At 41.8% G+C, this 22,163-nt stretch overlaps 1 protein-coding gene across 8 annotated transcripts in view; it reads left to right on the top strand.

The window, feature by feature from the left end:
* Positions 1–22,163, top strand: part of MSRA (methionine sulfoxide reductase A) — a 482,141-nt gene that overhangs the window by 92,291 nt on the left and 367,687 nt on the right. The window contains exon 1 of one of the 8 annotated variants that reach the window (XM_078069456.1): positions 8,632–8,659. The exons of 6 other annotated variants lie outside the window; for them this stretch is intronic. In XM_078069456.1, the coding sequence (XP_077925582.1) occupies positions 8,647–8,659 (13 nt within the window). In that variant the 5' untranslated portion in view covers positions 8,632–8,646. Of the gene's footprint in view, positions 1–8,631; positions 8,660–15,996; positions 16,037–22,163 lie in introns of those variants that run through there. One more of the 8 variants, XM_078069455.1, reaches the window with a different exon arrangement.

Here is a 22,163-nt window from a genome sequence, read left to right as displayed (position 1 = left end):
CCTGGCTGGCCAAAGGGATGACCTTCTTGGACCATTTGGTACTCCCTTCCTGCCACCTGGTCAGAAACGCTCTGGGTTCCCTCCCAGAGCTTCTCGGCCCGAGGCAGGCCTGTGCTGAACTGCTGGTCAGGAATGGTCCCTCAGTTTATCTCTTTTTCATCTCTTGAGGGGTTTTACCTTAGGGGCTCTTATTGTCCTTCCCTGCTCCTGGCACCATCCTCGTCCATCTCAATAGGCCTCAGTAGTTTTGAGTTTTGGGGAGAAAGGGTTTAGTGTTCAAGACCTAACATTTCCTTTTCTCTCAGAAGGGCCTCTGTACTCCTGCCAATTTGCTCACCCTGGGTCCAGCAACTTCTGAGTCCCACTCGTCCCTCCTTGTGCTCACACGCACAAAAATAAAGTTCCACTGCATGAGACCATTAAATTCAAATGTGTAGATAGTAAGTAGCCATGTGGAATATATACATCTTGGCAGGGACTGTGGGCTTGTGATTTTCAAAAGTATAAATCATTTAAAAATGGGAACTAAGGTAAACCTGTACGTTATACGAGCATATTTCTTTTTACATAGTAGAAATCAGTGCATAGCAAGTTGAGTGGCTCACATAGATGGGGGCACACATTTTTCTGGAATTCTGCAGCTGGGGCAGGAATCCACACTCAGAGCATGAGGAGTTTAATCCTGGATCACCTCTCCTGTCACACCTCATATTGTCTCTGAAGGTTTACCTGTGACTGTATCTTTGTCCCTGTCCTTCACCGTTCTCTGTATGCCTTTCTCAGAATTAGGAATGGTCTCGTCTTTTCTCCCCCCACTGAATTTCCACCCTGCTGGCTATCCACTATGGAAGGCTTATAGTCATGTCAGAACACCTCTGGTCATTGCTCCCATGGACCTGAAAAGACTCTTTGCCCCTTTACTGAGATAAATCAAATATACACTTCTCTTGAATTCTCCAGTAACCTGTGATGTGTGTTGGTCTGAGAAAATCTGCTTCCACCTCAAATCCTTGTTGTATATGGAAGAGGGTATACATTTAACAGCAAAACAAAGCTAATCCTCTTTGCGGGGATTATGGGTCCCTCAGTAAACTGTTGTTGGTGTCTTCCTCATTCTGACACCAACTTTAGAAAGTAGCGTGTCTGCCTTTATTTCCCAAGTTTACTTAAAAGTACATTTTTTAAAAATTGGTTTTCAGTATTTGTGTGTAAAGAAATTGTTTTCTGGTTTTGTTTAATTTAGGAACTTTGAGGGGCCTGCCATTTTTCATGGCCATCATCTGAAAGATCCTTTTGACATTCAGAAGTTAAGTGCTCTTTTTTGACACCAGAAAGGGCTGTCTCAGATACGCACTTGGAGTCGGCATTTATTTTTTTATTCTGTGCCTGTTTCATTGTAAGAGGATTGTGGTATACTGGGAAATAAAAGAATTCAGTGAAAACTCATTTCATAGTAAATGAGCTAAGCCATTAGAAAGAATTGACCATAAGCTTAATAGGAATCAGCCATGTGATGTTGGAACTAAAGCAGTTAGTGCAGTAGGTTCAATCTTTTATAAAGTAGGAGAACCCCTTTCCCAGTGGAAATCCTGGAACCCTATGCTTAAACTGACAGCGGCGTTGAGTAGTGGTTACGGAGGTGGAAGGAGCCCAATGTTGCCTGCTCTACTCCTTTCTTCCTTAGGTAATTTCTCCTCAGAAACAGAAAACCATTATGCTAATACATATATATACTATATATCCATACATATACTATATATATAGTAATCCCATAAGTAAACAAAGCGTTGCAGTTTTAGAAGCATGCTTTTATACATCATTTTATTTGGCTTTGGGAAACAGGCAGCAAAGCCATTATTATCTCCATTGCCCCCATTTCTTACAAAAGGAAACCGAGGATCAGAGAGGTTAGTAACAGGTCTAAGGCCACACAGCTAATCTATAAGACAGCAGGATTGGAATATGGTTCTTCTGACTCTTAGTTTAGGGCTCACCTCACTGAATCATAGGGTTGTCTGTGGACAATAGAAAAGTCCAGGCTTCTTTGAACTGGTGAAACTCTGGAATGTTTTGTTCAGTGTGGGTGATAAATGGGAGGGTGTCCAGAGCGGGGTGACTGGGATACGGCCCTTCACATCATAGATAGAAGTAAAGGACTTTAAAAATGGAAATGTTTTTAGGAGTTATTCACGGGTATGAACTGGTTTCACTAAGTGCACGAGATGCTACATAAGGAGAGGCTTGAGGCTCTGAGGGCTTGAGGGGCTTGCAAGCTTTTGGGCAGAAGGGTGTAGATGTCCCAGCAAAGGAAGTGAGAGTAAGAAGACTGGGAGGCCTCAACTTCCTGTATGTTCAGAGATAGGCATTCTGTGGCTCAGGGGACAGAATGTCAGAATTGGCCCACCAATTTTCAAAATACAGCCTTTGTTCTTTTTTTCAGGATAGAAATTAGAAGGCTGCTTTCATGTTTCTACTTCTCAAATATGTCAATTTTTTTCAATGACAGTCTTTTATTCAATATAGTAGGTAATCTGAATTGTAAGAATATTGTATATTTCCCCATGGGACTGAATTAAGCTATTTGCATTTTGAATGGAATAAAAGGCTCTAAAAACATTTTCTTTCCCCCTCCTGAATCATCCTTGGAAAAAGGAAAAAAGAGGTTGCTCACCACTGATTATTTCATAATTTTATCTGGGTAAAAAAGCCACTTTGCAGAACAAACCCCTTTGTGAGTGCGATGATGCTAGCAGAGAAGTAAGCCCAAAGGGTGGACAATTCAGTGAGAGATTTGGGCTCAACCTGACAACAGCAGCAGCAAAAACCACAACAGAGCTACCAGGAGGAGGTGGCCTGGAGGTGCCGGGCTCCCCCTCCCCGGAATGGGTAGAGGCCAGGCACTGAGGACTGCACCTCTAGGTCCGGGGTACCTTAGACTGCTCCGCTCTTTTGAAATCCAAGATTGTATTATTGTAAAGGATTTCACTGAGCTCTCAGTTCAGAATGAGTAACTTGACTTTCTTGCATTTGAGTCGATAATGCTGAAGAATACTTAGGTTTCAACACTGGAGTACTGTTTGTGAATTTCTCACTCTTGAAATGTTCTCAGAAAGAATATGAGAATGTTATGATGTTCACTGGGCCAGATTTGCTAATATATTTTAAGAGCATGTAATCTGTGAATAACAACTGATCTGAATATTGTAACGGAAAAACAGTAGTCTACATACTTTTCTTTTAAAAATAGCATTTTTGAGTCTCGGAATGACCCTGGTGTTGGTAGATGTGTCCCCGGTGTAAAAAGTTCAGAGATGCTGTGTTCCTGAGAGTTGTGTGTAAAGTGCCCATATTTTTCATTTATTTGCATAGGTTTTCAAAGATTTCCTATTTTCATTTTTGATTCATTTTCAGATTCCAGGTAGTTTTTCATAACTGTTTAGCTTTATTGCTCTCGATCAGTGTTAGGACTCAGTGGTCTATGATAAATTCATGTTTCGGTGTACTAAGGGCCTAATATTACAAATGAAAAAAAAAAAGAACAAACAAAAAGCCCCTAAGTGAATTCTTTTGTAATACACATAATTTCCCAATTTACCCATTTTATAATTTGGATTTTCTGGTAGCAGAGGTGGAGAGCACTTTTTCTATCATAAGTTACTGATCCCCAGGAAGAATGAATCAAGGTCTGCTAAGTAAAGAGCAACTTAATTTCTTTAAGAGAGAAATGTATTCTACTTCTGTGCCTTAAAAAAATAAGAACAGGGAACATAAAATCTATGTTTAATAAATGATAGAGGTAAAAATTAAGAGAGATTGAAGTTGAAAATAAGAGGGAAGAGAGCTCACAGAGAGAAACACACACACACATAAAGAGAAAGGACAAACAAAGACGTGGAGTAAGAGACAGAGACAAAATGAAGCAGACACCCAGAGATGAATCCACAGGAACATGTGCAAGGCTGCGAACTGAAATCGTTTTTGGAGGGCCAGGCAGGCACTAATGTGATGTGATGAGAAGTGGAGGCATATGTGAATTGAGGAGTGCGTGTCCTGCCTAAAGGCACTCAAATCCAACAAAACAAAAACACCATGCTGACCAAAGGAAATCCATTTGTAGCCTGTCGGCCACCAGGTTAGACCCCTGGGTTATGAATACCCACCGAAATAAGAGCTAACATTTACCCAGTGCTTACTATGTGCCAGGCCTTGTTCGGCCTGCCTTCTCTGTAATGACTCCGACCATCACTGCATCCTCAAAGGGGCATGCTACTGTCGTTATCCTCATTTCTGAGATGGTGATGGTACTTAACACACCTGGCAAGTGGTGGAGCAGAGATTTGAACAGGAGACACCCTCGCAATGGTCAGAATGTACTCATGTGCAGTATTTTACGTGCTATCTTGGAAACTTCTTGAAGTAAGCAAGGTAGACATCGCGATTCCCATTTTACAGACTCGGAAACCCAGACTCACTGGGTGCCTTGATGGAGGGCTTCCAGCTGGCAGGTGATGGAGCTGGTACCCAAGGGCGTCTGCCTCTAAATCCGGGTTCTTACTACTAGCCTGCGCCGCCCTGCAACGATTTAAACTAAAAGCCATGGATCAATCTCCAGGGAACTGTATTTTCTTCTAGAGTTGTAGCCTTTCTGAAAAATGTGAGGCTTTGACTTATTTTTTTTCTACCGTGGGTGAAGAATATTAAATATTTGCAGCATTTATATTCCCTCCACCCCCTTCTAGGTCTTGGACCCCTTTCAGAGGATGTTTGGGGCTATCATTTTCCTGTTTATTTTTAATGTCACACTTTTCCTTCCTCTGCAATTGAAAGAGGACATTGAGTATGATACTTTCATCCAGTAGATTTTTCCTAGGCTATTTGATAGGATCTGTTTTAAAAAGAAAGGTTCACTGCCAAAGTCAGTTGCAATAATAACCATAAGAGTTTTAAAGTGACATTTGCTAATGCAAATTTTCCTATTGTGCAGTTTTTGAAATTATTTTGAGTAGCCATTGGAAAACAGCATTATTATTATTATTATTTTTTAAGATCTTAATTGAAAATTAAACAGCCTTGGGAACAAAGGAAATACCTTCCTTTTCCTGACCCCTGTTCTGATCTTTTATTTTGTGCCTCTCTCCTGTAAATTCAGAGAACTTTGTTACATGGAGTGAAAGCTGGAATATTTTACTGGGACATGCTTTGACTTCCCCCACACCCTAAATCAAGAAATTAAGCATGATTTTATCAAAAGAATGATATGAAAGGAAGATTCCCTTTGCCATAATTTTGTTTTGTCCTTTCCTTTCAGGGGAGAGAGGGGCTGAAATGTGCTTAATTATTTGCTACATTTCCTGTGCGTACATATTTATCCCTCATATTATCTGAGACCAACTGAAGAGGGAGTGTTTAGAAAAGAGAGGAAAGCTAATACAAGTTGAAAGTAAGATGCTTGCATCTTAATTTTAAGAGAACACAGAAAGCCAAATGCTTTCAGAAAAGGGCCCCTTCATGGAGTAATTTGCCTGGTATGGCATCACAGTTTGCTGTATAATTTCAGCCCTGTTACTATGGAAACCTGCTTTAGTGTAGCAGTGATTGTTAATCAGGATTTGTCGTTATTCCCCTTTCATCACGAGGCTCTATATCCTTATGGATTAAATCACAGTTCTCATTGACGATGGCATAGAGCAAACATTATTGCCACACATAAAACCTTGGCCGCTCCCTGTCATTTCCCCCCATTACCAGCAGCCGTGAATGCCAGCTGAAGTCTAACTTTTACAAGGAAATCAAGGCTTGTCTTGGCTCCTCTGCCATCTACCCTCATCACAGAATGCCAAGTAGGGGAGGAAGAGGGCTACTTTCATTTACACTCGCCCTGCGCCTATGGGAAAGGCAAGCATCATTCAATGTCACTGCCACCCCTCGTCTGCAGGTACAAATCCAGGCAGGAAGTTGTTTCAGTGTGACCTCTGGCTTCTTCTTCAGTCCCTTTCCTGTGTTTGCACATCAGGCATTTAACTGAACCCCCCCCCCCCCCCGTTTTTTCTTCTCAGTGCAGCCGACTTTCCCTTTCTTTCTGATCCATCTTCTGCATTCTTAGCTGCTGCTTTTCCATAGGAAGGCTGTGTCAGGGCGGGGAGGCCAACCTGCTTACCCAGGTTGTTGTGGTTGTTCGGTCATAAACCAGGGAGTGCTGTGGAGCTTATGGGACAATGGTTTGCTGTTCCCACTTTGGAGAATTGGGTGATGGCAATATCTGGTTTGAGTAATGCCAGATTGTCATCGTCTTTACGGAAATCAGTTTGAAGGCACATGGGAATGGCGACACTCTAGCTCCAGGGTGTTATGGTTCAGGGTCCATCTCCAATCACAGTGTGCCTTCGGATTGCTAATTGGTTTGTTTGGGAGCAAGAACCTTTAAACTGGGGCTGGTGAATGCATAGCCTCTGGAGCCAGTCCGCCTGGGTTCCATTTCCGGCTCTCCCACTTACTAGCTGTGTGACCCTGGCAAGCCTTAAGCTCTCTGAGCATCTGTATGTAAAGCAAGAATAATAATAGTACCTACCTCATGGTCTTGAAGATTAAATAAGCTAATATTCCTAACATGCTCAGACTAGTGACTGGCACATTCATTGTAAGTGCCGTATAGGTGTTTGTAAATAAACGAAAAAGAAACAACACTATGCTTCCATGTATTCAAAATATATTCCAGATCGGATTACCCAAATATTAGTGAGGTGTTGAAAACAGCACTCCCCTCCCCCTCTCATCTCATCCTCCCCCCTTCCTCTCCCTGCTTTCTCTTCTTCATCTCTGCAATGTGCCCAACCCCCAAGTATAATTCTGATTGGCTAAATTAATTCTGCAGCATCCTGCTGTGAATAATTATGTTGATCCAGTGTGTATTCTGATGCCTTTTTTTTCTCTTTGCCTAAATTATAATGTGACAATTGCGGCTCACAGCTGGCTCATCAGAGGTGGGCAGTTTGGGAATTGGCGCATCTGAATGTGCTTCTCTGTTAACCCTCTGCCTTGATTGCTTAAGACAAGACATATGTAAACCCCATGATTATTGCCATTTGTTTGGACTTTGCAAAGACTCTGCCTTCAAACATAAAGCTGCTGGGTTTGTTTTGGGAGAGGGGGGCATATAGAAGTCCCCTCCCCCCTCTGCCCCCCCTTTGCCTTTCAGACAATAAATAGCTGTCAGGCTTATGTCAAGGATGAAATTATAGGTGCACGTGAGGCCTTGATTACATTGTTTTGGAGAGATTGCTATTAGCATACTGAAATGAAGTCTAATTTTTCACTGACGGAGCTGAGTCAAAACTCAAGTGACAGAGGCAGGGCATACAGTGTGAGGAAAGAAAGGTCCGACAGGAGCCCCTGTTCTGTATCGGACGGGCTTTTCCTTATTTAAAACAAACAACAAGAACCCCGTAATTAATGTGAAGAACACATCGTTGGAAAAGAAAGGCCAACTGATCAAGGATGAAATAAGACATTTGGGTTAGATAAGGTTCTTTGTGAAATTACGGTGTGTGATTTTCAAGTGTATTTAATCCATTTTAAGGCAGCATCTAGATTATTAAGCGTATGTTTTCACTGAAGAATGTACTGTCTGATTTTTTATTTTGCTCACTGCCTGCATAATTCATTTCATCCTGCCACATTCCCCCCACACGCATCCTCTGAAGATGCATGCTTATGATCACCCGATCTGCGGGGTGAGTGCCCTTGTTGTACTTCTGCTGTTTATACATTCTGATGATGTGAATATGTGGCTTGTTCATTTTCAAAATCCTTCATTTAAAGAAAAGTTCTTTGCATGTGGTTTCCCTGAAATGTTTTATGGAGTGGTGTCTCATATGATGGTAAATTAATAATTATATGTGTTTTATTATAACTGTCCCTGCTTGCTGTGGTGGAAATTTAAAAATCACACACACACACACACACACACACAGATACACACACACCTGCATGGGGGTGTGCATGTGCATGTGTATGTGTATAAAGATTTTGATACTGCAAGTAACTTGAAAGGTTATTCCATATGATTGTTTTATTATTACTGTTATTAAAGGGGGAGAAAATGAAGATTTAGTGTGGAGGGAGAGAGAAGAGGATGTCCTCCAATTTGAAATCTTGTACCAGTGGTGAAAATTTGTAGGCAGTTCCTATTTGTATTTATTTGGAATATCTATTTTCAGTACCTACTAAGTACAAGACACTGCACTGTAGTTATAGTGGGGATTCAGAGGTGGATTAGCAATGGTTTCTGTGGTTCAGGAATGGGTGGTCTGGACCGGGAGAGAACACGTATGCTCTAGCAGAGCAAAGCATAGTGGGATTGTGGAGCAAAAGCCGATATTTGCTTTGCCATTTGGCTGTTCAGATGATGCAAAAGTGAACTGAGGAAGAGGAGGGATCCTTGAAGGTTTAATGGAGGAGGCTGTATTCGAAGTGCAGGGAGAATCTGAAACACGGAAATGGAAGAGAAACGTCCCAAGCAGAGTGAGACCCGGAAGCCAAAGCAGGGAACTAAACTGGTGAGAGGTCTGGTTTGGCCCGAGGCTCTCACCCCTGGCTGTGCTTTTGCATTGCCTAACTGGTAATAAAAATGCCTGCTGCCTGATACTTATGGAGACAAAAAGTAGGTTAGTGGCTGCCTAGGGTGGGGGAGCTGCTAATGGGTATGGGGTTCATTTAGGGGTGATGGAAATGTTCTACAATTGAATGTGGTGATGGTTGCACAACTCTGGATGTGCTAAAAATCATTGAATTGTGTACTTTAAATGGATCACTTGTATGGTATGTGAATTATATCTCATTAAGGCTGTTTAAAAACATTACTGCTGCCTGGTTCCCACACCAGACCAATGAGATCAGAATCTTGGGCCTTCTGTGACAGGTCCTCAGGTGACTGCTGTGGCAGGTGCCCTGGGCTGCAGCATGGGCTAGATACTGGCATGCAGGCTGGAATGAGAGGTGGGCTTTATCTTACAATCTCAAAGTTTATGCTGCGAGGTTTGTGCTTCTGCCAGCCAAAAGGAGCCATTGTAAGTTTTAAAGTGGGGGCTTGGCACATTTAGATTTTTTTAAGAAGCTGCTCACAGACGTATGGAGGATGGTTTCTGGAAGTTGGGATGCCAGCGGAGGCTATTTGAGGTTTACCAGGGGAGAGGCAGAGTGGCCCCCCAGTGGGGCCAGTGGGGAGTGGTTGCAGTGAGAATGGAAAGGCAGGGACACCCAGGAAGCAGAAGCAGGGCCCAGTGACTGCTCGGATGTGGGACCAGCAGGAGAGGGGCTGAGGCAGTTTTCCAGACTGTGTTTCAGGGAGGAGAGGGGAGTGAGACCAGATGAGGAGTAGAGAGATGCAGATAAGAGCAGGTTTGCAAGAAATGATGTGTAGTTTTGCATATGCTGGACTAAGGGACCAGTGGTCCATCCATAAGCAGATGTCCTGCAAAGAGTTGGAAATGTGGCTGTGGATCCCAGCAAAGAGGCAGGTCGCAGAGACTTGGGAGTCTGCATACAGGAGCTTTGGTCAATCTGCTTCCACAATGGCTCACTCACCTGGCTGTTGGCAGGAGGGCCCAGACCCTCCTGATGTGGGTCTCGCTGTAGGCTGCCTGAATATCCTCAGAACATGGCAGCTAGCTCTCCTGGAGTGAGTTACCCCCAAATTGAGCAAGCGAGGGGGTGAAACAGAAGTCCGTATCTTTTGTGACCCAGCTTGGGAAGTGACATCCCATCGCTTCTGCAGGATGCTCTCTGTTACACAGAGCAGGGTGATGCAGGATCAGAGGGGAATGCATGAGGTCATGAGAACCCAGGCCCACTGGGGGGCATTCTGGAGACTGGCTACCACACCTTGATTCCTGGTACTACAAAATAGTAAAAAACAAAAACCAAACAGACAGTGTGGTCGCTGACACTGGAATGTCTGTAAAGGGAAGGGCCATCAGATGCAAGGCAGGTACAAACTCAAGTTCAAGGAAGCAGGTGCTGCCTGGAGGATTCGTTCACTCACTCAACATTTGGGGGCACCCCTGTATGTCAGAGGCGGGGAAGCAGAATTAACAAGGTCCTGACTCTCTGGGCTGTCCTTCGTGGGAGTTTGCTGTCCCCTGACTCTGAGGGGCCTGAGGGGTGGGCAGAGATTCCTAGACCCCAGCAGTTGTCCCCAGTGCCACGCCATGGTGCAAAGCTCCAAAGGGAAGTCATATAACTTGGAGGGGACTGGAAAATGAAGTAAGTTTTTGCATCATCTGAAACATTGCTGTCAGTGCCCATCCATCTTGGCACATTGCCAAGTGACTTCAGTAAGGACACTGCCATAGAGGCTATCAGGAAGGGCTGCATGAGTGGTCCCAGGTAACATCAGATCTAAGCCCAGGTAAGCCAAGAACGAGGGTGGGAGTGGACAGAAAATAATCTTTTCAGCTCTGCAGCATATTTGACTTTATTCCATGAAGGTGGAAAGGGGAAGTCTTTTTTAGAATAAGGGTTACAGATAATATTCTATTTCTGGGAACACAGGGATGAGATGCACCTTCTTAAATAGTGTGGCTTCTGATCCATTAAAAAGTGTGTTAAAATTTATTCCCTAAAGAAATTCACCCTATTTTAACTTTGGGGTTCGGGCTGAAGAGTTTGTTTTTTTTCACAAATGGCAAATGTTGCTTTTAAAATAAGAATAGCAATTTAATTGTATTGAAAAAATAATGAGTTCTAGATCTTTAGTTTGATTATAATTTGGGAAGATGAGGAGAGATAATTAAGGAAAAGTTGAAGTGGAGAAGCTGAAGACTAAGGGTGAGTCTTAGAGAGAGGACTTTGCATGCGTGAGGAGCGAGGGAGCAGGTGATCCCGGAGTGCATTTGCTGGTGGTAAATTGTTGTTTACACCAACTTCTGTCCTGTCTGGTCTAGATCCCCAGGGCCCCTTTAGTCCCTTTCTCAATGAAAGGAGGTCTCACCTTAGCTGCCACATCAACACTTCTCTAATACTTGCTAATCCCCCCCCCCCTTTTTTTTTTTTTACAAAGAGAGAGGAAGCCTTGGGTAGGCTAACATTTTATTGACATTGTTTGGTTTTCATTGTATTTAGTATGTAGCTACCTTCTGTTTGTGGACAGTGATACTTGGCTTTCCATTTATAGATGGTGGCATGGAGTTCTCTTTGGAAAACAAACGGATATGCATCTGAACAGTGGTTTACATGAAAGATATTATGTAACTAATATTACAGCTGGCAGAAATCATGAAGGTGGTAGTGAAATGACTAACAATTAGGAAACACTACCAGAGGGCATGTTAGTTTGGCTTTGATTTATTTAGTCAAAAACTGGTTGTCTTAGCCCTCTTGGGCCTCTGTAACAAAATAGCACAGACTGGGCAGCTTAAACAACAGACATTAATTCCTCTCCAGACGTCCTGGAGGCCGGGAAGTCCAAGATCAAGGGGCTGGCAAGGTAAGGGCCTTCTTCTGGTTCACAGACGGCTGCCTTCTCTCTGTGTCCTCACATGGCAAGAGAGCTCTGGTCTCTTCCTCTTCTTGAAAGGACGCTAATCCCATCTTGGGGACCCCACCCACATGACTTCATCTAAACCTAATCACCTCCCAAAGCCCCAGCAACTAATACCATCACACTGGGGGCCAGGGCTTCAACATAGGACTTTTTTGGGGGGGGATACAGACATTGAGGCTGCAGCATGGGTGTTGTCATAGCTTTGTGTCATGGGAAATGGCACAGTCGGTAGTGCTTGGGTGTGTGCCTACTGGCAGAGCGTTCAGCCTCAGTCTCCACATCTCTGAGGTGGGCTTGTAACGCCTGTTCCTCTTCCTTCATGCGAGTGTGGAGTGACCCAAATGAGGTCATATTTGTGCAGCTGGTGTCACTTAAGGCTGGGAAAATGACCCTTGGTTAATAATTTGACCCTCGGTCAAATAAGCTGTTTTATGGTTTTTTTTTTTTAAAGATTTATTTATTTATTTATTAGAGAGAGAGAGAGAGGGAGAGAGAGAGCACGAGAGGGGGGAGGGTCAGAGGGAGGAGCAGACTCCCCGCTGAGCAGGGAGCCCGATGCGGGACTCGATCCCGGGACTCCAGGATCATGACCTGAGCCGAAGGCAGTCACTTAACCAACTGAGCCACCAGGTGTCCTGTGCTGTTTTATGTTTTTTTAGAAGTTTGGAAAATATCTAAAAATACACTTTTGAATAAGATCAAACGTTACAGTGTAGTTTTGTCTTCTTGATTTTAAGATGATAATATTGATCTCTAGGACTAACTCATTTTCATGCAAATGAAGAGTTATGGCCTCCCCTCCCCGGGCCCACCCCCACCTTAACTTTTTCTGTGGTTCCCTTAGCTGTCTGGCCAATCATATCCCCTCGTTCTCTGGTCTTTAAGTTTATTAAATTAGGAATTTATTCATGCTTGTTCATTTATTTTATTTTTATCTTGTGAAAACAGTGAGTTCTGGGTTGGGGGCGTGTCTCTAAAATATATGTTATGTGCAGCTGTGGCCAGGGAGAGGGAAAGCCGCCCCTTTCCGTGCGCTGGGGAGGGTGAGGAGTGGAGACTGGTCCACGTTTGTTAAACGAGTCACCTCTTTCTTCCACCACAGTTGCCTTTGAGTTCCCACTCTGTGCTGAGTGACAGGAGAAATGAAGGCACAGAGAAAGTCCCAGAAGGGCAAGCACAGGGCCTTTTTTCTGGCAGCCTCTGGCTGCCCTTCGGAAGATATAGGAACAACCTCTTCGCACCCACAAGCTGGGGGAGCCCTAGGCTACTACGTTCTCTGGGATGTGCCAGGTGTTTCTGGAACCTGGTGGGTGAAGGAGAGCTCGGTCTGTAACAGCAATTTTGTTGAGGGACAGACAGGCAGGATTTTAAAACTGGGCCCATATTATTCATGATTACTTCTTATGAGTTGGGGATTTTATTTTAATTAATTAATTAATTTATTGTAGGGAGAGCAGTTTTAAAAAAACACTGAGGTTTTTGCCACCTTCCTCTGTCAATTTACAAATAGTGATACTCAGTCTGTTGGTAAGTGCTATGATTTTCTAGTGGAGGTACTTAAACCACTATGGGAGGCTTTACCTCTCTTGGATTATGATTACTCCGTTGGGTTGGGGAAAAGAGTGCCCTAATGATATAGGAATGCTTTAATAAAAAGGTTCAATTTAATACTGAGGGAATGCCTAGAGCTGACTAAAAATGCAGAAAAGCGCTCTCAGTGAGTAATCTGCAAAGCGGGAAAAATGGAGCTCTATGTGGCTTTTAGGATGTCCTTTGTCCTTATGGCTTCTCAAAGCTCTTTTCAGATGAAGCAAGTGGCTGACAGGGAGATGTTGCTAATTACATCTGTGAAGGAAGTGAAACAGTGCGACCAGCTCGGAGCAAAGACCAGAGCAACTTTAGAGAGAAAATCAGTCTGTCATATTTGTACAAATATGTGCACTTCAATGATAATTACCATAGTCATTGTTTACTATTGCTACACTATATTAATTATCTATTTAATGATAATTAAATACATAATTCTAAACATCATCCCCAAACAAATTACCTTTTATCAATTGAAACAAACCAATTAAAAATTTCAAAATGCAACCATGTAATCAACAGCTTAATACATGTTAATTATGACCAAAATTTCAATTAATGTGTTAATATATGACCTCAAATCTCCAGAAACAAACAACGAAAAAAGCAGCCTCACATAGCAATTATGGCCTCATTTGATTGACAGATATCTGTGAGTTTGTTTTTGTGTCTGACTTGGTAATTTGACTTATATCAAAAAAGCTGGCCTGTTCTCTCTGCTGTTTTGAAGCCGCTGCATAAAAATCACACAGGGTTTTAAAACACAGCTCTCTTCTCCTCAGCTCCTGCATTGTCTCTTTCCTGCACTGCACTGTAGTTGTGTTTCTTTACAGCATCGTTTCAGCTGCCCCAGACCCTGTGGAGTGGGTAGCACAGACAGGTCCCTTCATTTTATGGATGTGGGGTAAGGTGTGGCTCGGGCAGGTTCATGCAGCTGCCTGAACACACCGGTGGAGGTGATTTCAAGGAGTGCAAGGCAGCGTGTACATGGGTGTGTTTGGAGGGCAGGGCAGACAAGACGTGGTGGTAATCCATCACATACCATTTGTTCTAGTTGGGAGGGAGGAATCATGCCTGCCTATGAGGGTGTCAGGAAGAGCCTCATGGAGGCTTGGTGGATGGAAAGGAGTTAGAAAGGAAGAGATGGGGGTGGAGAACATTCTAGCAGAAGGAAGGGATTAGAGTTTTTGCATGCGGTCATGCAGTCAAAAAAAGTTTGACTAGGACTTAGAGTTGTTGGAGATAAGCAATGGTGAGAAGATGAATCTATCAATCTTATTTCTTACTCTGCATGTGCTCCTTGGTGAGAAGACTGTGTTCCACCTGAAGTCAAGGACGAGGTCATTTACAAGGTTACCAGGCCTTTTTATCTGACTTAAAATTTGTAACATAGCTTCACACGTTGGTGTCCCATTACTTGACCATTATTTCCTTGGTGTCTTATGAGACTTATGAGACTATGTTTTATGCAAAAGAGAACTGGGGATGCTTCTAAAATAGTTATTTTTAGAAAAATTTTAAAAAAGATGTATTTTGAGAGAGAGAGAGAGTGGGGGGAGGGGCAGAGGGAGCGGGAGAGAAGCAGACTCCTTGCTGAGTGTGGACTCTGACACTGAGCTTGATTCCAGGACCCTGAGATCATGACCTGAGCCAAAATCAAGAGTCATACACCTAACCGACGAGCCACCCAGGCGCCCCTTAAATTTTTTTTTAAGTGAGCTCTACGCTCAATGTTGGGCTCAAACTCATGACACCAAGATCAGAAGTTGCATGCTCTACCAACCAAGCCAGCCAGACGCCCCTAAAGTAGTTCTTTGAAAAAGTATATTTACATACCTCCACTCTGAAACATGGCTCACTTAACTGCCCTGGCAATTTTATTATGTGCAGTTAAGTTGCAAGCATATTTTTTGTGTGTTGTAGTGGAAAACCCCTTGAAAATTCAGCAAATTGGACTTCAGTTTGGAAAGGATAGATGAAGAATAGATGTCTCTGTGTGTAAATAAATGTATATATGTGTGTGTATAAAAATATGATCTACATACACATATGTAAACACATATGCATATGTATATGTATATAAATAAAATTGGATTGAGTCATAAAAGTATAAATTTGTCAAATGTAAAATCTATTAGAGAAGGAGTTTGTTTTTATGACTCAGACGGGAGGTGTAATAAAGAGGTATTTTTAAGACCAAGAACTAGTGTGTGTCAATTTCTTTTTGCCCAAGTCCTCATCTTCTTGACAGGAAGATGAGTCACTGGATTTGAATCATAAGGCTGTAAAGAATCCTGGGGCAAACTTATTTCAGGCTGGATATTTAGAAACATTGGCTAAATCAGTGATTGGGTATCTGGGGTGGGGAATCATCAAAACAAATATTTCTCTTCAGTTTTTCAGATTCTGTGGATCTTCTGCTAAGTAGAGAAGTATCTGTTTTTTAAAAATATATTTATAAAGAGGTAATGCTATCTGTACATTTTGAAGGAGGTTGTGAAAAATGAGTGGAGGAGCATGAACACAGCATGATTCACAATAACCAAAAGGCGGAAACAACCCAGATATCCATTGGTGGATGAATACATAAAAAAATGTGATCTGTATATGCAGTGGAATATTATTCAGCCTTAAAAAGAGGGACATTCTGACACAGCCTACAACGTGAAAGAACCTTGAGGACATTCTGTTAAGTGAAATAAGCCAGTTACAAAAGGATAAATACTCTACAATCCATTTACATGAGGTTCCTGGAGCAGTCAAATTCACAGAGACAGGAAGTAGAATGGGGACTGCCAGGGGCTGGGGGCGGGGGGAGGGTGGGGAGTTCGTGTTTCCTGGGGACAGAGTTTCAGTTTGGGAAGATGAAAAAGTTCTAGAGATGGATGGCGCTGAGGGTTGCACAACAATGTGAGTATATCTAATGCCACTGTACTGCACACTTCAGAATGGTTAAGATGGTCGATTTCATGTTATATGTATTTTGCCACAATTTAAGAAATGAGTGGAGGATTTCATTCAGAACGTGGGAAAGCAGAAGCCTGAGAAGTTGGCATGGCCAAACTGTTGCCTGGTGTGGAAACACTGATGAGCCATGAGGTGAGGCAAGAAGGCAACGAGGCTTTCTTCCAACTGAATTGTTCTTTCCACCACGTGTTCTGCCTTCATTTCCCTCCTACTAACTAATCTCGTCTTTGTTACTTACCCACTGCGTGCATTTCCTCTTTCACCTCTCCATTCGCCCAGGCTATCTTTACCCCGTTCACCTTTACTCTTCTTTGCCTTTGGAGAACGCTTACACCAGCATCTGTCTTCTGCTCCAGCCTTCTAGTCTCTTTTTCTCTTTTTAAGGCATAAGATCCACCGTAGGGGTATGACAGATCTAGTGATGACTCTTTCTGGCTGAAAGGTGGGGTTTTGATGTTGGTCACTTCCCACAGTGACAGCAGTCAGTAGCACAAGTGAGGGTGTTGCTGACCATCAGAAAAGCACATTAACTGCTTTGGCTGCTTTTCCCATAACGAAGAGTGTGCTGTGGTGTTCCTAAATATACTTCTGGAAGAAGCAAGTGGAGAACGAGGGCATGAAATTAGTTTTGATTCCTGTAGTCTCCATTTCAGTCTAAAATTCATTCTATTTAGGATCAAAGTTTTAGGATGCTTCTTGTTGACTTCATTAATTATAAATTATTGAGATGTTTAACATCATACAGAAAGAAACACAACAATGGTGTTTTGACCATTTTCATGTGGGTAGTCAATGTCTGATAGTCTAAGTTTAAGTCAAAACCACTCAGTCTGGACTTTCAGAGATAGGGAGGAGAGGAAATACTAGTCTGGGATCCTCAACACATAATGTGGGTTTTATCTGTTGAAAGTAGAATGCAAGGAAGGGTAAGACCTGATCTTCTTAAGGGATGAGAAATGGTCAAAACACATTTACTAATTAAATCTCTGTGGGTGGGGACACTTGCTTTCAAATCTTGCAGAGAAGTAGCCATCTTACCAAGGTGATGGTAGATGTGACCACCCGATTAAAAGCACTAGCTAATAAGATACTACCAAAATCTGCTTCAATAAGATATAAGCCTTCAAGGCCATATTTATGTTTTATAGGAACAATAAATTCCATTTTAAATAGAACAATTTCACTTACTTCTTGTGAAATAATGTTAAAGCATGGGTCAGACCTATTAATTGTTGGAAGGTCATCTTAAGAAAATTACTAATGTATTGAAAAAGATTTTAATTTTTTTTCTTGGAAATAGTGATCTATTGTTTCTATGGAAATTGGGACCATGGTCTTTAAATGCCCTGCAACATTGATTCACAAAAGCTTAACATTATTTAAATACCACAGGTACTGTAAAACTTAATGTGAAGGCTAATTTTAATAGAGTTTGATTCTTATATGTGTATGTATTGGTATTATCTTAAATTCACATTTTGAGAGAACAAACTGATTTTATGATTAACAGAATCATTAAGATCTTTTTATTCTAATCTTGCCAAAGGGTCCTGTATTTCAAAAATTATACCCACACTGCATGTAGTCTAATGACAAAAGGAAGTATAAAGAAACATTGAAGTTTTGTTTTTGTTTTTTTAGTAGGCTTGTGGGGATAAAATTCACAATATATTTTGTTGAGATATTGGTGATAAAATTCAGAATATATTTTGTTCCTATTTAAGAGAGAGCAGGGGTGCCTGGGTGGTGCAGTCTGTTAAGCATCCCACTCTTGGTTTCTGCTCAGGTCATGATCTCAGGGTTGTGATCTCAGGGTCATGAGATTGAGCCCCATATTGAGCCCTGCATCAAGCCCTGCATCGGGCTCTACACTCAGCAGGGAGTCTTCTTGAGATTCCCTCTCCCTCTGCACTGCCCCCCCCAGCACACTCCTTCTAAAATAAATAAATAAATCTTTAAAAAGAAAAAAGAGAGAGAGAGAGCAAATGAGTAAATATAATGTGTTGGAATCAGAATTATTACTGTGAATGAAGGAGGGACACAAATATGGAAAAAGGGGAGTGTAAGGAAGGATCTCATGCTATTAGTTTTGAGTCAAAAATATCAGTATGAGCTGATGTTATACACACACACACACCCTAGCTGTAATTACTGTAAGAACCTAGAAGCCATGTCATGCTACTAGTAATGAGCATCTCTAATGCCCAGATCTTGATTTCTAGATTCCATATTCCAATGAAAGAAACCATTGGAGAAATTGAGCCTGAGATATTTGGTTGTGCCAGAAGTAAGGAAGTGCTGATAGACTGATGAGGTCAGGTCAAGGGACCAGCTGAAAGGGACACTCACTAGCCAAACTTGGAACCATTGCATCATCAAGCAGAATCTTGATGATCATGGATTATCGCATATTAAAATAAAATAAAAAACTTATGAGTCCACTGTGATGAGAGAGAGTTAGGAAGGCAGAAGTAGGGAGAAGCTCTGCTGCGGAGATGGAGGTTAGGTAACAAATACACAAGGAATTATGGAGTTAAAAAGTCATCATTTTGTAACACCAGTGTAGTCATGGACTCAGGATGGATGCTAAAACCATGGGGAGAAAAGTCGTTGATGGTGAAGAACAGAATATTCTCATGTTCTTCAGGTATCACTCCACAAATTACTAAGGAGAAGGAAAGATTGGGTGTCAGCACATTAACCAAATGGTCAAGGTTAGCATCCCAAATAGTGAGAGTCCTGATAGGATGGAATGGGGGTACCTGACTTCCGCAGGATTGGTCCTGACTCCTTAAGTGATTTAATGTCATAAAGAACAGAGGGAAATGCAGACACTGTTTCACATTAGGGGAGCCTAAGGAGAAATAATAGCCAATTGCAATGAATGGAACTTGATTGGATTCTGGATCAAAACAAACAAACAAAATAAAGGACATTTGTGAAACAAGTGGGGAAATTTGAGTTATGGGCTTTATGTTGGGTGATAATATTGAATTAATGTTCACTTTTTTTAAAGGCATGGTTAGATGGGAGAAGATCCTTGTTCTTTTTTTGGAGAAATTCCTTTTTCTTGAAGGAATTATTGTTAAAGTAATTTTATGATGTCTTAAGCCCACTTTTGTATAAAGCAGAAGGAAAACTTGTGTATTCTACATGTGTGTGTGAGAGTGAGAGAGAAGATTGGTCAAGGTGTTAATAGTTGATGAACCTGGGTGAGGAGTACATCAGTGTTCAGTGTACTATTGTTTCAACATTTCTGTAGGTTTGAAATTTTTCAAAATGAAAAATAATTAAAAATAAGTAAAAAAGATAACCCATTAGTCTTTTTTTCCCCCACACAGAAGCATAAGGGTACGGTGCTAGCATAGTGTCTGGGAAATAATTTCCAATAAAACCAGTATATTCTTTCTCCACTACCTCCCACCATGGAAAATGAATGCTGATGCAGTTCTATTGAATAGTGGTAATGGGATGGAATTTTCCAGTTACGCAGTTGTACTTGTTTTCTTCTGGTTCTGTGTCAGTCAGCTTAGTTCTTTATAAAATTAGGAGATTCTTTATATATTAGATCAAAATAGATTTTTACATTTTCCCCAGGGAATTATGGTAACAATGGAATTACTAAGAATGCTGTCATTTATGGAATGCTTCCTATGTGCTTGGAAATGTGCTGTTTTATACTGAAATTGTCTCCATCCTTCATTATCTCCATGTTATGATGAGGAAACAGGCTCCGCATGTTCAGTGCCTTTCACAAAGTCACGTGGTGAGTGAAGTGTCAAGTTGAGATTTAAACCCAATTCTGTCTGACTCTGTTTTTTGTTTTTTTGTTTGTTTGTTTGCTTTTTTTTTTTTTTTTTACATAATCATCTTACAACATCAGGCTGCTGATACCTGAAAGTAAATGGTTTCAAATAGTCTCCAAAGCGATGACATTTTTGAGAAAATTCATGGTAGTAAAGATCAAGTTAATACTTCTCTGAATTGTGTGCTACTTGAGTTTAAGTAAGCGGACAATGGAAATGGAGTTGTACCGGGATTAAGCAGTCCTGGCACTAGGGGGCGCCTGGGTGGCTCAGTCTCTTGAGCATCCGATTCTTGGTTTCATCTGGGGTCACGGTCTCAGGGCTGTGCGATCCAGCCCCATCTGGAGCCCTGCATTGGACTTCACGATGATCAGCTGGGGGTCTGCTTGAGATGATCTCTCTTTGCCCTGCACCCCATGAGTGCTTGTGTATGCGTGCACGCTCTCTCTCTCTCTCAAATAAATAAATAAATCTTAAAAAAAAAAAAAAAAAGAAGCCTTGGCGCTAGTTCCAGTTCTGTCCCTGTCTAACAGTGTGACCTGGGGGCCTTAGTTTTCTTGGGTATAATCACTGGTTGGCCTAGTTGATATGTCTGTTGATTTGAGGAATTAAAATAGCATGACGCTTGTAAAGAATTTCTAAAAAGATCACTGTTGCTGAAATAAGGTTTAGGGTTGAGGCTGATGAGGAGGGCTTAGGAGTACACAGTGGTGGGAAATGGCTGCAGAGAGATGCAGGGCTTGGCTGTAAGGGATCTGGAAGCCATCTCTTAGACTTCCAGTTAATTACAGACCAAATGATGGTTCTGGTAGGTTTTTTTTTTTTTCACTCTGAAAATTTAATAGTCATTTTTTAATATCATTAAATATTAGAGTCAGAGTCAAATTTTCCTTATACTTTGTTCAAGTCAGGATCTAAAGAAGGCCCATGTATTGCAATTGGTTGGTAAGTCTCTCTCTCTCCCCCACTTCCCTCTCTTTAATAACAGCTTTATTGAGATATAATTCATATACCACACATTTCACCTATTTAAGTATACAGTGCAATGCCACACAGTTGTTCAACCATCACCACAATCAATTTTAGAACATTTCATCACCCCAGAAAGAAACCCTGTACTTGCTTATAGTCATTCCTCATTTCCTCTCAACTCACCCCTCTCCCTAGGCAAATACTAATCTATTTTCTGTCTTTATGGATTTGTCTGCTGGGGACATTCCATATAAATGAAATGAAATCATATAATATGTGGTCTTTTGGCATCTTTCACTTATCCTAAGTTTTCAGGGTTCATCCATGTTGTAGCATATGTCAGTACTTTACTTCTTTTTATTGCTGAATAATATTCCATTGATGGACATTTGGGTTGTTTCCACTTTTTGCCTATTATGAATAATGCTGCTATGATTAATTGCATACAAGATTTTGTGTGGACATTTGTTTTATTTTCTCTTGTATATATCTAGGAATGGAATTGCTGGGTCGTGTGGTAACTCTATGTTTAACATTTTGAGGAGCTGCCAGAGACTATTTTCCTGCACCATTTTCCAATCTCACCAGCATTGTGTTCCATCAGCAGAGGGGTCCAGTCTCTCCACATCCTACCCAACATTTGTTATTGTCTGTCTTTTTTATTATAGGCATCCTAGTGGGTGTGAGGTAGTAGCTCATTATACTTCTGGGTGGGTGTGAGGTGGTACTTCATTAAAATTTTGATTTACATTTCCCTGATGGCCCTTGGAGGGTTTTAAGCGGTGGAGTGGCATTATCTGGTACAGATTTTACAATGATTACTCTTACTGCATTGAAAAAGATGATTAAATGGGTACAGGAGATAGGCAGGTGAAAGATGGTAGTAGACAGACCAGGGTAGTGAGGGTGGTGAGACGTACATGGATCCCAGGGGTATCTAAGAAGTACAGTCTATGGGAATTTGTGATTGGTTTTATGTGGGGTTTGGGGAGTGCTTGCAACTGGCTTTCCTGCACGGGCAGCTGGGTGTAGAGGGTGATGTCATTCATTGACATAAGGGTCAGAGCAGGGTGGAGGGGAGAGTGCTATGTGTAGATTTGGATGGGTTGAGTCTGAGGTGAAGTGCTTACTGTGAAGAGAGGACATCTAGAGAGATCTCTGGGCTGTGGTGTATCTGCTATATGGTTAAGGAAGTACAAGGGAAATAGAGGTATAATACCTTTTTCCCACCGTCAAGGAGGGGAGATGTGGAAAGGAAAGCAAGACATTCTCTGTGCCAGGCTCCAGTACTT

Source organism: Halichoerus grypus, chromosome 3, assembly GCF_964656455.1.
Source record: "Halichoerus grypus chromosome 3, mHalGry1.hap1.1, whole genome shotgun sequence".
Lineage (NCBI taxonomy): Eukaryota > Metazoa > Chordata > Mammalia > Carnivora > Phocidae > Halichoerus > Halichoerus grypus.
This window is presented reverse-complemented; position numbering and strand designations above follow the sequence as displayed.